General features: G+C 41.8%; 1 protein-coding gene across 1 annotated transcript in view; it reads right to left on the reverse strand.

Annotated features, from left to right (window-relative positions):
* The window catches only part of ELOVL6 (ELOVL fatty acid elongase 6), a 76,584-nt gene that overhangs the window by 12,418 nt on the left and 48,234 nt on the right, over positions 1 to 15,932 (reverse strand). The window contains exon 2 of the mRNA XM_082050942.1: positions 12,653 to 12,784. Coding sequence (XP_081907068.1) covers positions 12,653 to 12,784 — 132 coding nt within the window. The remainder of the gene's footprint in view (positions 1 to 12,652; positions 12,785 to 15,932) is intronic.

The raw sequence follows: 15,932 nt of genomic DNA on the forward strand, positions 1-15,932 counted from the left end.
CTTTCAAGCAATGCCAAGGTTAGTGATGAAGAAAGGGAGACCTAATCCTGCAGAAGGACTGTTTTTATAAAACACTTGTAAAGCATTTCCCTGTTTTACCTCCTAGAACTGATTCAGGTACCTCCCTGGAAGACTCCGTCTCCTCATCGAATCCATCTGTGATGGAAAGGACACCTCCATTCTCTCCACAGAGGAGACCTTGTTGCCATACAAAAATTTTGGTCTTGTCTGCTTTTCAACAGCCAAGATACCTACCAGCTCCAGCTTGGGCTCATCCAGAATTACCAATGTCTCAACCATATTCAGGACAGCAAACGCTTTAGCTCAGGCGTCCCTATGTGAAGAACTGCCAAGTACAAAGCTGCTTGTAAGTTGGGGCTTCTTCACATTCAGACCTCACTTCTTTCAGACTTCTGTCTGTGTTGGCATCTTTAAGGCCCTTAGCACTGTATTTGTGAGTATTTCACAGTTCTTAATGGCCTTTACTCTTGTGATAGCCTTGTAAAGTGTCTAAGCATTAAGACCCATTTCAAAGACGGAGAGGTGAGGCAAACTGAAATTTAAGTGTCCTGTCAAAAATCTGTGTCTGAGCCAGGATAAGAAATTATGTGCAACATCACGAGTTGTGGTTCAGTGCCCTGCCCAAGAGGCCTGTTTGATGTAAGCAGGAAGAGCTTTGACCTCACCCTGCATCAGTGAAAACAGTATTATTGAATTAAGAGTAAACATGCTCCAGTAGGAGGAATTTTCTTCATAGAGTCCTTTGACCTACTATAGATTTTCTTTTCACTTTTTAAAGTTACTCTCTAAACCTTCAAGTCCCAAACCCTCCATCTTAATTACCCGAGGTACACCTATATCTTCAAAGATAAATAGTTTAAAGACATAAAAGCCACCGTTACACCTCTTAATATCCCATTTTCATTGTCTGCACGTCTGATATTTTGGCAGCATGCTTTCAAGACTTAAAAATACAGAGTGATGTGCAGAGAGATACAAAGTTGTGCTGTCCTAGAAACACAAAGAGCTGAAAACTTCCTGAATTAGCTGGAAGATCAGATAAGAGTAACACATGCCTTCTACAGACTCGGTCAGACTCTTGCTTCCCCTGTTTTCTCTGGATTTATTAGGCAAATACCAGTGTGGATTTGGCCTGACAGAGATGAACACAAGCCACAGAGAATGTGAACCTATGGAGTGACTTTTAAGAGCATCCCTGCCGCTACCTCCCCATCACTGTCCCACCCCCGAATTTGTGAAGGACCAGACCCCAGCAGCTGACCCTGCCATTAGAGAGAATATGCGGATTCTTCTCCCTCATGGAATTTTTGCAGTTGTTGTGGCTGGTTTGTATTAATGCTCCCTGCTGATCTCCTTATTTGCACCAGTGAACTCCAGATGAAAATCAGGTATGGATCAGAACGCACAGTGGAGGGCGCCTTTAAAGGCCTAACTCCTTGCGACATGGGCAAGTACAAAAAAACACACTAGTGAGGTGGAAAATTCAATAGCAATATTCTTTAAAAAACCTCCTGTTTTCCTTTACTAATGCCCTTGGTTGGTAAAACTACAAAAATGCAGGTATTTAATCCCATTCAACACAACTGATTCTGTGGGAAGTTAATTTTACAAGGCTGCTTCTATCTACCCAACTCTATGAAGAAAAAGCCTGAAGATATAACCAGTGAGTCAGCCATAGATGAAGCCAGAAAACTAAACTCTCACTGTAAAAAGGAAAAAAAATCTCATTATTTCAAAGTCAGCCTTGCAGAGGACTGCAATGCTCACTTTTTGTATGTTTGGGATTTAGGACTATCATGATGTTACTGTGCATCTAAGTTGAACTCCTTTCTGCTCTATATGGTTTGCGTTTCACTGGGGGAAAAAAAAAATCAGTCACACACTGGGTATCATTTTCCTGTATTTTCCTTTAATGAAACTAACTTTGGGCACAGATATGAAAACGTTACCGAGTCTTCCTCGGTGCTGATGAGCTATGGCAACTATTTACGTGCTTATTCTGTCTATGGCAATTTTAGCGCAAAACTATATTTTAGTGTAAAATTGTAATATTAGAGAAGGAGGTTAACGCTACCATATTTTACCCATTTGTAACTGTGTTTAGATAACCACATGCTCAGTTACCACAATTCAGTTGCTAGCAGACAACTGAAAGCACAGTAACTCCCTTGTGCACCTGTGTCCTCCAAGGCCTAGGCTATTGATAAAATTATTTGGGACCATTATTTATTCTCTTAAAATGGGCAGGAACAAAAAAACCTATGGAAAAAGCACCTTGGTCCCATGAAGTACCTTTTCCCTATGGTAACTGAACACATATAAAAGCACGATTTCAAAAGTTAACAGAACAGTCTTTTAAGAGCACTTACGTTAATCTCATTCTTTAAAAAGAACACACAACTCATCCTTTTCAGCCCAATCATCTGAAAGGCCGTAAGGTAGCTATATTCTTCACAATGACTAAACTATTGCAATTAAGAGCACGATTTTCAAAAATGTTTTAGACTAAGAAATGTTTTTAGCTTCCCAGACTCCCTGAAAGCTTGAAATGACTAATGGTTTTGTTCCCACTTGCAATTTAACCTCTCCAGCTGAGGGAACACGTTATTTGAAAAAACGCTCATTTTCTTCGAGGAGGCACATGTGACAACCAGCGATGGGCATCTCCTGTGGCTCCTCTGCTTTGAGCTCTGGTACCCATGTATTCCCCAGCAGTTTTGCGGCTTCTCTGGCTGCTCCAGCCCTGCTTCCATGGGCAGGCTGTGCTGTTTAACCAGACTGGTGAATGCAGCTAAAATAGCCATCCCTCCACCTAAGACAAGGTAATTGCTCTCAGTCCCCACGGGGAAATTGAAGACCAGGGAATGCAGGAGTCTTTCCAGCCAGGCTTGGCACTACACAGTTCAGAATGTGGCACCGTGCTCTGAGCAGCTACTCACTCTGCTCTGCAAAACCATTCAAAAGGCATTAAAGATGCTGGTTTGCAGCACTCGGCTGGATTTTGTTTCAAATAGGGTTCCTTTAGAGGGTGACAGAAAATCCCAAGACTGACTCAAAGCTTGGAAATATACTTAGGATATGGTTGAGAATGGAGCAGAAACAGTACCAATGCTGCATTAAGTACCATTCCCATTATATATGCTTGGTACATATTCTATATATATAATCCACTGCCCTGAATAACAGAATTGGAGGCCTCCAACACATACTTACTCTAACAGTTACCATCTCTGCAAGAGCACAAGAACACCAAGAATTTAACGAGCCCCAACAGCAAAATCTTCCTTCTACCGTCTTGCTACCCAAATGCTCCTCAACTTCTCCCCCTGCCCATCTCCTGACCAGGAAGCAGAACAGCTGGGTCTGGTAGCTCAGTCCTCCCTCACCCTCCTTGAAGGTGAGGGAGTCCCATTCAGGGTGGAGTCCAAGCCACAGTATTGTTAAGAGAAAGGAAAGGGGAAGATGAGGAATAACATATGCTTTTCTCAGTGTGGTGCTCACCTAAAACCTGCTGGTCAGCAGTAGTGAAGTGTTTTATAATGGGGCGCTCTATGTCTCAATACCATGTGTGTGAGCAAAACTTGTGCTGATCTTTGCAGTTTTCATCATTCTTTTTGGCAAAAGGCTTCTCTTTGCATAGATTTATGCATACTTTGAGGTTTGGGTTCAGTCCTATCAAAATCCCAAAGCAAAATTTGAGATAATTCCCCTTCCATCTCTAAAAGAACCCTCCCATCATTGAACCAAGCACACAAGCCCTGCTTTTCAGACCTTTCTACGGTATCTGATCCAGATGTCTCTTTAGCAAGCTCTTCAATGCAAATCATTTGAGTTTTCAGTTGGGACCAGAACCTGAAGCCAGGCCAGCTCTGAGCAATTTAAAAATTGTGCAAATATTTTACATGGCCCTAAGAAATAATATATCATTTGTGCAGGTTTATATACCCATAAGCATATGAATACATGTCTGGGTGGTTATTACTTTCCCATGTGATAAATTTTGGGGAGGGAAATGAGGTATATTAAAGTGACAGCTCACTCTGTGGTTTTCAAGTGAGGGCAGATCCTGTGCTCCTTGCATCAGTCTTTTTTGTCCTCCTTGGCAATAAATCGCTCCACATGGGGCCACTCCCTTCAGTCCTTCCCTCTCGTCAGCAGATTTCCTGGTCACAACTCACCTGGCTCCCGAAACTATTTCTTTGTTCCTTTTATTGACAAAACTGAGAAGAAAACCAGGCTTAACTATTTCCTTCCCTCTCCTGGGACCTCATTAAGCATACCCAAACAGCGACATCTCTGCAGGGCTCCGGATCAATGGACACTGTCATCTGGAGATTTTAATCACATTAACACCACAGCAGAGCAAAGTCCATCTGATTCTCCCGTGCTAAAGTGGCAGGCTCAACACTTCTGCCAATTGCTGCATCAACTACTTGGAAGGCTTATTTATACGTGTGGACAAAAATCAATCTGCCACAGCTACCGCCTTCCAGTCTCTCCTCACAGAGCTGAATTCCCTCTCCAGGAAATGCAATTTGATTCCCCGGACCTGCCTTCTTTATGATGGGGATTAGCTATATTCAGACAATCCTGAGGAGCAGAGTACAAAAATAATCAATAAAACAACGCTTTGTGAGCTGGTGGAAGAACCTGCACCACTTACAAAGCATAGCAGAAAAACAAATGCCAGGGCTAGATTGCTGCTGCACTCAATCATTACCCCAGGAACATGAAAGAATAGCAGAGGTTGCTTACAGGGACACCCATGTAACCACACACTGCTGAAAAATGGAACTGTTTTTCTTTTGACGAATGAAAAATAATTTTTCAGCTGTACCCACGCATCCCTGAGTCTCATCCGACTTCCCAAGAGTCAGTTACAAGCTAATCAATAGTAATTACCTATCATCCAGTCTTGCTGCTGTCCTCAATGTGCTGTTACCTGATGCTGCTCCCTGATTATCCAGCACATGGAGGGCAGGAACTTGCAGGAACAATATTTCTTGATGAAAGCTATTATTTCTTGAGCAGTAACTCACTCTTCCATCACTACATAATAATTGGACTTTCGTTGCAGTTAAAGATCCCTGGCACCCTGTGAAGGCTGTATACTTGAGATATTTTTCTGTCCGGAAACATTTCCTAGTTCTTAGATATTTATCTCAGCAAGTTTGGAATGTGGCTGAATTACTAAAAAGAGAAAAAAAAAAAAAAAACAACCAAACACAATTTTCAATTTAAGCCCTGTGTTTGGTGCGAAATCTCATAAGAATTAAAGAATCCATCTAAGGATTTCTAAAGTAGCCCATAAGGATTCATAAGCACAGTGTAACTCTTAAGCAATCCTCAATGAATGCTTCAGGGGCATTTGCACTTATTCCTGTGTCGTTACTGAAATTATTCTCAGCATCCAACATTATCTCAAGAAAATTTTAGAATAACTGTAATATTGCAGTGATTTAAAAGATAATCCAAAAAAAGTGGCTTAGCTATTTCTGCAGGATAAGTTAAAGATACTTAAAGGATCAAATGTATCACGTTCATGGAGTAACTGTCATGTATAGCATTGAAATATATGTATGTATCAGGAATTTGAAATTATCCTCAGCAAATAAAGCTAAAAAGTAATAAAGTAAAAGATTTAGCAGAGAATCCAGCTAGCCAATGGAGCTCGCCACAACTAAAGCTGTAAACCAGGCAGATAACAAAGCAAGCAAAATCTAAGTTACAGGGAACGGCTAGCATTTGACAGAACAAAGAAGGCTTAAAGAAGCTAAAAGTTATAATACAGCTGTAATGAGCTGCTCAGATCCATAAATTTAATGGCATTTACAGGCCCAGAACACTGACCTTCCTTTTTCATTCTGTCCTCCCCAGGCAGCACTCCTGCAAGTGTCTGGAGAAGTTCAGATCTCAGGGATTCGCCAACAGTTGGTAAATAATAAGTATATTTTATTTATTCAGCAACCTAGGTAAGATGCCGAATGGTACAGGCATGAGGATGCTCATTTATTTGGAAGTTGTTAAACTCCTCATGTACTTCGCTAAACCCCGGCTCGATACCCGTGTGTGACCCCGCGTGTGCGCAGCGCTCGGTTCCGCAGTGTTTATTAACACGCTCGTCCACAGATGCAATGTTGGATTTGACAGGTTCTGCAAGTTAACACCTCTCAGTGTTCTATTTCCCGCTGTCTCCAACAAGCACAAGCTGTTGGGGACTTACTCAAGAGAAAATACACAGAGATTCCTGTTCCCCAGGCATTTCTGCACAGGGAAGGATCTTTTACCAGGCACACAAACCAAGTACTGAGGATGAGTAAATTGCAGAAGTGCCACCACATGGGGACAGATGGGAGGCTTGATTTCTTCCGAATGCATTATCTACTTTCTCTCTAGTACAGTTCTCTTCTTAAGCCAGCAGACAGATGTTGTTTATTCCTAAAATACACTTTTCAGTCTGTTCCCCGTTTAAAATGGAGAGGAAAAGTCTCACTCCTGGGGGGCTCTGCTTTGAGCCTGCGAGGGCTCCCGTGGGCTGGGGCAGGGTGATCTCAGAGAAAGATGTAATTCCAGGTGACAAACTGACTGTCCATACCCAAGGATTGCCAGAGTGGGGAGGGAATAGGGGCAATTGAGCACAACAGCTGCTTCCTAAAAAATGCACTGAATTCACTTTGCTAAGATGTTTAGTTTTCCAGCAATAAAGACAAACAAGCAAACAAACAGCCAGAGGAAAAAAACACAAAGTTTCTAAAGAATGGAGGCCCAGTTTAGCACTGAAATGAGATTTTCACAGGAATTTATAGCCAGTCCTATCCATTTCTTCTGCAAAGTAGCATCGGCCAGGTCACACAGTGAATCCTTGTTTACTTTTGATTAGGCCTTATTAGGTAAAAACAGCAAAACCAGTTTACATTCAAAATTATGTTGATGGACACAATAGAATCCACAGCAGTAACAGCAAAGTGAGGTGAGATTTCAGAAGGTGGGCACAGCATTTTGTCATGTGGCATCAATTACAATTCTTGGAATAAAGATATTTTTCATGGGATGTTCTTACTTGGAATAAATAAGGTATATATTTGAGATACCTCTTCTTGATGGTATTTTATTCCTCTTAGTCTACATGTTTTTATCACCTCTACACTGTTTTTTTTAATGGTAACTAGCATTTGTTTTGCAATGTATAAATTCACCCTACATAGCACTGTTTGTATTTCCCCATTGGGATTACAGTTCAGCTTACAGAAAAGAATGTTTTCTTCTTAAACTGTTAAATCTCATTCAAGGGATTTTTTGTCTTCTCTCTAATCAGTTCGAATTCCCACTGTTCACTCAACTTTCAGCTTTTGCTCAAAAATGGTAACTAAAAACATGTTTCTGATATCTGTTACGATCAGGTAAGTACATAAAGATGAACATGGTCCTACAGACATAAATTACTGAGTATGTATATATTAAGCATTTTACTAATTAGGGTTCTGAGAAATGTCCTACTGAGAGTATGCACTAATGCTACACAAATATAGGGAATGTTTCACATGGAATTCACTTGCTTTTAAGTTTATAAGACAGAAGATTATTAGTTCACCTTAACTTCTGCTAATTATTTTTAATGTAAATTGGCAAATATTGCTCTTTTCAGTAATTAATTTTCTCTTTGAATGTCTTGTCAGGATCTTGATAAATTTTTGGAGTATTTTAAGATTTTGATGGGTTGCTCAGCAACATATGAAATTAAGTTGCGTTTTAATCTCCCTGGAAAGTACCAGTGAATGGCAGATCTTGAGGCAGGATGTAAATTTGAATCATTTTTCATCAATTTTCCTACTCATAAGCATGGTAACTAGAATACATTTCACAGTCACAAATCCAAGCAATTGAAATCCTTTCTTTAAATTTACGTTCAGTCTTTTCTGCTCAGTTCAGCTCAGGACTGAGTTCCTCACCTAAAGCCGTGTTTCAGGCTGCCTTGTCAGGAGGTCTCTGCAGAACAAGTCCAAACCCTCCTACAAAATGCTGCTGTGCTTGCAGGAACAAACCCATTACACCAGTTTCATAAAAGCAAAGTGAGTCAACTTCTTCCAGTGAGCCTTTTTGTTTTGTCTTTCATATGTAAGATCTGTTGCTATTGGGATACTTCACTTTTGAGGCTCTGGTTAGCTTTGTGGTGAGCAGCTAGTGACCTTTCAGCTACCTTCGATACCATTGCCACTACTTCGAGAGAAAGCATTTCGCAGGAAGAAAAACATTTGGAAACCGTGTATTGACATCAACTGATTTCCACCACTGCTACAAAGCACAGCTGATTTGGATTCGAATCCAAGCGATCTCAGGTGATGATAATTGCATTATGGTTGTGTGGTTTGGCTGGACAAAGAGCAGTCCCCCCCTCACACTGCACCAGTCACGATCAGGCTCAGCCTCTGCCCACAATGACCGCATCACGTTGGATGTCTTCATCTGCTGTATTGACGTGACAGTATTTCCTAGGGAAGACAACCTTTTACTATTATTAGTTAGTGCCTTGACCCTGAGACTTCTGTTGGCAGCCCCCTAAGGACAGAGAGCAAGTGGAAACGGTGTCACGCTGCTGTCTTGTGTGAGGATGAGGCGATCAAATACATGTTTAAGCTCCTTGGTAGCGATGCTACCCATACACAGACTCCGCAGCCCATAAAAGGAACCAAAAAATCCAGCTGAGATGTAACGAAAAAAATGAATTAATGACTTCAAATCCTTCTGTAAGAGTCCTGGTCTCAGCTTTGCTGATTCCTAGAGATGCCAGCACGACACTTTTTAATATACTCCAAGTAAAAATTTCAACGGATGACTCTAACTTCATGTTCTAAGGGGCATGAATTTAAAACTGGCAACACAGGTTTGATGTCATTTTGCAGATTTTTAACCCCAGGAAATATTCAGAAATACAGGGCTGACTGTCACTTGCATGTATAGGTGAACCAGCAACAGTTTCCTTGGGGTCTTATGAGACTGAAAAATGAACTTTTGTGTCAGCTTCCTAAGAGCAGGTTCCCATTGACGAGGAGTAGCGCAGAGCTGCTCCCCCAGGACTTCAGTACATAACCAGGGTGGGTGAGAACACTTAATTGAAGTGTAGAAAACACAACACAACAAAAGACTGAAAAAAATTTCAGACAACAATAATTCTTCAGTGCTTGAAACAAGTCAACAAACCTCCTAGGGAGAAAAAACAAACCAAACCAAACCAAAAACCCAATAACAATGAAAAAAACCCAACCCAACAACCTAAGAAAAATATCCCAAACTAATTTCTCAGCAGATTTCAGAAGATCATGTTTTCACAGTGGTTTCCAAATGAAAAGCAAGATTTACTGTCATTGCTCCTACAGAAGTTTTCACTGAGAAGTGGTAACCTTATTCCAGAGACAAAATGTTCAAAACCAGTTGATGCTTTGAAAGGAAAATAAAGCTGCTTTTCTGCCTCAGAAATCCTGCTGGCTGCCAATGTTGACATAAAACTCACTCTTGACCAAGCTACTAAATGCTCAGCAAGCCCAGTAGGGTGGTGTAGTTGTTTTGTTTATTTATAAGCATGGCAAGTTTCCTGCTGTAGCCGCTACCACATTTAAATTATCTTGGCAAAAGCAAGGCATATGGGATACTTTCTGAAGAAAGACCATGTCAGTGCCTGATAGGCAATTTCCTTTTCTATTTTTTTTAGTCCCAAACCACATCTTTCCAGCCTCTGCTAAATGTTACTATTCCTGAGGATACCTGAAGCAGATAAAATAGTAGGAGTGCTAGAAGGGAGAAAAACAAGGACTCCAAAAAAAGCCTGACACTAACCTTGAGGCAGAACACTGAGGGCTCTCTAAGCAGGTTTTTCTTCCTCACTACAACCCTCGCAGCAGACAAATACATATTACTTCGAATTTCTATGAGGTATCTTAAAAGTCACAGCATTTTAGCATCCCAGAAAGCCAAAGAGGAAGTCTTTTTAAAGTTAAAGAACATTTTTCGTGAATCCATACTAAGTCTACAGGTAGAACACTGGCATCTAAATCTACTTGAATTGACATTCAGAGGAAGCAGAAATATCCAAGTTACTTGGAAAGTTTACAGCATTCAAGGTCTAGTGCAGCTTGCTAATAGAGTCAATAAGGCTGGGAGTGACCAACACCCCTAGAAAGGACAGTGGTGGTGAAACATCACAAAATGTATGTTCCAATTAACATTTTTTATAAGAAGTCTTCATCTCAGGTTTTAATGAATATTCTGCATTTCCTCTGTTTTCCAGGCAAGAAATGTGTTTGAGTTGGTTTTGTATGGGATTGCATATTACTATGGAAGTGCAGAGGTTTTCCCCTTCTCTACTTGACCCGTCTGCATACAACTCAGCCCCTCAGAACAGCAAAGCTTTCTAAGCACAGCCATATAATTTTCATGAGCAACTGGTCTCCATTGGCAAATCCAGCAGCTTAAATACTCAGAGCCTCTGTGTAGTCCAAGCACCTCACGCTCCTGTTCATCCCCCCCTCCACCCTGCTGTCTCATTTCCTGATGTGCAGAGGAAAGCGTGAGTTCTGCAGTGCCAGGGGAACACTTGTCCCTGCACGCTGTTATCTGAATTGATGGAGGAAGCAAACCCCGCCATGGTGAATCCCTCTCAACCCGCACCCTTCCGGCCACTACTTCCCATCTGCACAACTAGAGCTCACCCACGTGGGGCACAGCGAGAGGTGGCCGCTGTGGCAGGTTCATCCTGGCAACGTGCATCTTCAAAAACACCAAGTCCATGTTTTAAATTTCAGCCAGCAGCTCATACTGGCCATGAATTAGCTATTTCATATGATTATGATGGCAAACTCCAACCAGCAAGTAATCAAGACGTTTATTTTAAAGTCCATCTAGACAGCACTTTCACAGTGCAGTGCATATTCTTGCTATTTGTCGATCAGTGTATCGCTTATGATTATGGGAGGAAATTAATTAGTGAAATTGCTTAAAAACCCCACACTGTGAATGTCGGCCACAGACCCATCTCAAAAGAATATTATTTTTAAATACATCCTAGACACCTGCAAAGGACAGTTCTGAAATTATGCTTCTCCCCCTCAAATTGGGAATTAAACTACAAATGCTTTGCGTACGTCAGCTAGTTGCTAGTGGCTACATTCAATAAGAAAGTGTAATTGGAATATGCATTTTGGGATCCTGCTGGCTACAAATCACTTTACAAACTGATCCACAAATGACATGCCATTTAGGAACCAATTCAACAGCTGCCGAAATTCAGCTGTTTCTGGAACAAATGAAGGCAATTGCTTACAGGGCCCTAACAGCAAAACTTTATTAGACACACAGCCATAAGTATAGCATCACATGCAACCAGATGGAAATAATACATTTTCACAGTGTTACAACTGGCTCTTATAGTTATCCAGACTGCTCAGAGTTTTGTCTGCACCAGGATATCTATTTTAAAGTACTGATGGACTGTTAAAATCAAGTCAACATAAAGTTCTTCTGTTAGCATGTCCTAGCTGGATGAGACAATACAGAAATACAATTTATTTTTCCCTGTTAGAGTTTTAGAAAGTGCCAATATGATAGAACAATTTTGGAGGAAAAAAGCAAAAGCCACAAAAACAAGCAAACTTCTCCATTCCTGCTTTATTTTACTCTGTAGAAACTCTCAGCTCAAACTATTCCCATCCTGTGAAAAATCATGCACCCTTCACAGCTGCTCAGTAAGCAAACCTGTTCTATGTACTTGTGAACTAATACAATCAGTAATTATTATATTGATATTAGAAAAAGTTTCAGTTATCAGTGTTTGATAATGGTTTGCAAATGGTTTCTATGCTATGAACTATAACTTACACTCCCAATAGGCACTAAAAATCTTCAGGTCTTCTGTGTACTGTTATTAGTAAATTGTACGAAATGTTCATTTGTAAGGGCTATTTTTATAAGCAGTTTTTCATTTATCTTCAGCCCCATTAAAAATTAGTATATCAAGCAGATAGAGTGGAATTCAGGTTGCTTAATTCTACTGACTTCAGCAACTATCAAGAATCTGACCCCGGCTTTCCCCACACTTGATGATACAGTGTCAACACACAGCTAGAGAGATGTGCATCACTAAAATATAGCCTTCCCTTTTGCTACATTCACAAGCTCTTTGTGATGGAATAACCAGAAGTGAGATTCTGATTTCCATTACAGTGACCTAATTTACCTGTCATTAAAGCAGTGACTTTAGGTTTACCTCACTGTAATGGAAATCAGTGTCTTGACTAAATATTCCATATAGGCACCCATATAAATGTAGTACTAACTAGTAAGTGAGAACAAGACTAACATCTTAATGCACTTTTTCTCATCCCCCCACTTTATTTTCACCTTTGCTCTTCAAGAAGGTTATTTATTTCCCTCCTTCTCAATCAACGCATGATCTGTCAAGTCAAAGGGAATAATTTTGATGGTGAGAAGTGGATCAGGACATAACCCCGAATAGAAGAGCTGAAGAAATGCCATTTCTGGGTGAGCTTATTGTCGCATTAGCAGTGCTGTTATATGTAAAGAAGCCCAAACCCTCTTCATAGACTACAGTCAAAGGCAGCTGGTGTGAAGAAACGCCTACCTGAAGACGGCAAGGCTCAGGGACCAGAGCACTAGTGGTTTCCTCAGTTCAAATTTTGCTCGTTTGTTCATTAGGTGCCGACCACCAAATATAAAGGCAGCATACAGAGCTGAAAATAGGAATGATTTTTTCCTGCAAAACAAAACCAGAAAACACTTGTCAAGGATTTAGTTAGTATTAGATACACAGCAGAGTCACATAACTGCCAAGGGCTTGTGTGTTTCCTTGAAGGGAAACTCTTTTGAAGACACTCCTGCAGCCCAGCTGAGATTATTGATAGTGTATGAACATACATGTGGGCACACAGGGCCAGGTGCAGGCAAAACTTACCTGGGGAATTTCTGGAAAAGGACAGCCAAATTTGGCTCCCTTTCTTCCCCAATGTCCAAAGACTGAACTTAGAGGAAGAGCATAGATATTGCAGAGCCCAGACACACTTCTTCAAGCGCAACACAGTTGATTCGTAAACAAGCTGATCATGTTTTGTGGCTCATTTATATTTTTCACACCAATTTTTGTTTCCTGCAAGCTCCTTGCTACCTCGCAATTTAGTTTCCCATTGTTTTGTCCAAGAAGCCACTTAAAGATCTTGAGCACTGCAGCACATCATGAAGAGCCTCATGAAAAGCGGAGAACCAGCAAGGAGAGGTCAATAGTCCCATTAAGCAGCGACCATACCTGGGTGGCATTGCCCTGTTGCACAAACCCTGCCTGCAAGAGCCGGTTCAGGAAAACCAGGGACTTTGCTGAAAGGTCAAGCAGGGCCTTGTTAAGGAGCTTCAGTGATACTCTTACAATTGCAAGTTTTTTTTTTAAAACTGCTGGATAGTAGTCCAGCTCAGCAATAATCGGCAAACATTTGAACTCTTCAGTTATAACTAATTGTAAATCAGCCATCAGAGGTCAAAAATAGATTCAGCCTGGAATTCCTTCCCAAACAGCACAATATTACACTGACTAAAACTTAATGATGTACAGCATTAATGATGGCGTAACTGATGGGCATATACTTAGAAACTGTTTTTTCTCTAAAAAATCTATAATTACATTCACAAACACCAGTGGGACTATGACTTTGTAGCAAGAGATGCTGGTTCTTTTTTGACCCCAGGAAGAACAACAAACACTCTCAAGAAAGGTAACTGCTTCATTAACATCCCAGAAAAGGCAGCAGCAAGTTACAAGATCTTACATTCCTTCTGACGCTGGAATCCCCAGACAATGCAGCGTCACACAGACCTGTGACCAGGACATGGCACCCTGCCCAGGCTTCCCATCGGGTAAGGTTCACCCGCATTGTGATCTTTAGAGCTTTTATAGGATTTTCAATTGGATGTTTATATGAAAGTATGTTTCTTCACCTCAATATAAAGACAACGATGTGCTTATGGTGTCACTATTGATGCCAAGTAGGTGCCACCTCCAGGCTCTTCCACTGCAATTAGATGGCTGAGGGTACCCCATGGCAAGGAATATGTGCACCACAGCACAGCACATCTGTGCCTGCTCAAGGCAACCAGTACATGGATCACAAGCTCCTCAATGGACAAGGGTCTTCTCATGAGGTCCACGAAAACTAAAAAGAGCTGTAGCAGCACATCTGATCGGAAGTAAAAAGAAAGCACACATAGCCTTCACTGGTGATGAGTTTTATATGCATTTGAAAGCTAAGTAAAAGGGAAGTCCAGAGAGACAGAGGCGTATCAGTCTGCGTGCAGCAGCATGTCATTTTCTGCCCACTTAGAAACTCCTCTGTTTCTATTGACATGTTTATAGCTGTGTTGCAAAACACAGGTAGCTGCATGAAATTCTGACTGGTGCTCTGCACTGAGAAGGGTGGACCTGGTGCCGGTGGTCCCCTGGGTGAGCTTTAGCATCAGCACTGGCACCCAGCCCTAGGAAGATGAGGATGACCACAGAACTAGCGCCCTCTCACCTTGTGCATCGAGATTGTCTAATTGCCATGGTAATGTTTATCACAACTTGGTTTTGAAAACCACAAAGCTTCAGCCCTTATCTATCTCATAATAAAGAAAAAAGCATTCATTTTCATTTCTGTGGTCTTAAATTTTACAGTCAGGGAAGGGGATATCATGATTGCAGTTTAGCTTGGCTGGGGGCCAGTAAATATTTGTTAACCAGTTTGGGTAGTGATGAACCAACCCACGCTTGCTCATACTGAACTGCCTAACATTTAAGCCAAGATATATGGGTTATGGGACAGAAGCAGACTCTCAGTGTGAGGTTGGAGCGCGTTCCCATTTCATTCCCTCTTCAGCAGTGATGTGAAGAGCAGCCCACAGCCAACCTGGGTGAGGGAAGGCAGAGGGAGCGTGTACCACAGTCAGTGGTGCTCTTCCATCTGCCCCAGAGCATGGGGAGAGATATCTGCTCTGTGTGCTTCGGCTCCTTCAATCCCAAACACCTGGACTTGCAGCACTCAGTGCAGACAGACAGCAATGCATACAACAGGGCATGGAGATATGCACACAACAAGATGTGGAGATCAGCACACGTGTGGCTGCTCAAGCCAGGTGATGTGCAGGGGCCTCAGAGGAGGCAGCCCCGTGCCAATCCCCAACTTCTGTGGGGGGTGCAAACCCCCAAGCTCCCGTGAACAGCCCTGCAGTGGGAGTCCCTCACACCACAGGCAGGAAAGGTCTGTTTTGCACTGGTCCATGCGTGGAGCTCCAAAGCAATGGAGGGCAGCACAGGACGACATCTCAAGCAGCGCAGGACAACAGACATCTCAGAGCAGGGGAAGAGACGGCAACACAGCGTTGCCATGCGGCTGCCAACAGGACGTGGGCTACGCAGGCTGGCATGGGAGGAGGTCAGGATTTGAGAGCAATAGGTAGAGATATTGTGTGGAAGGGCAGGCAGGCAGACAGCAGTTCAGCTCTGGATCGACTACAGCCAAGATATCAAAGTAATGGTCCCAATCAAGAAAACAAGACCAGTCGGAATGAACTAGCAGCTCAGGTTTGTGCTCTGCTGGACTCCCCGGGCAAGATACTCTACATATTTATACAAAGTAACATTTCATCTTGCTTCTTACTACAGAAACTATCTTTTGTGAGTTCAGTCAGTCTAATTAGGTCAATAGTTACGTTGTATTCATTAGAGCAGATACATTTTAGGTCACTTTTAACAGCTTTGTAATGAAGTCAGCATTATTTGCAATGATGGTAACTGGTATTCCCACAGTACACAGCTTTGTACTGGCAGACATGAGAAGATTTGACTGTATGCACGATGTGAACTGCAGCGAGAAGCTGCA

Source organism: Streptopelia decaocto (genome assembly GCF_964273445.1).
Source record: "Streptopelia decaocto genome assembly, chromosome: 4".
Classification (NCBI taxonomy): domain Eukaryota; kingdom Metazoa; phylum Chordata; class Aves; order Columbiformes; family Columbidae; genus Streptopelia; species Streptopelia decaocto.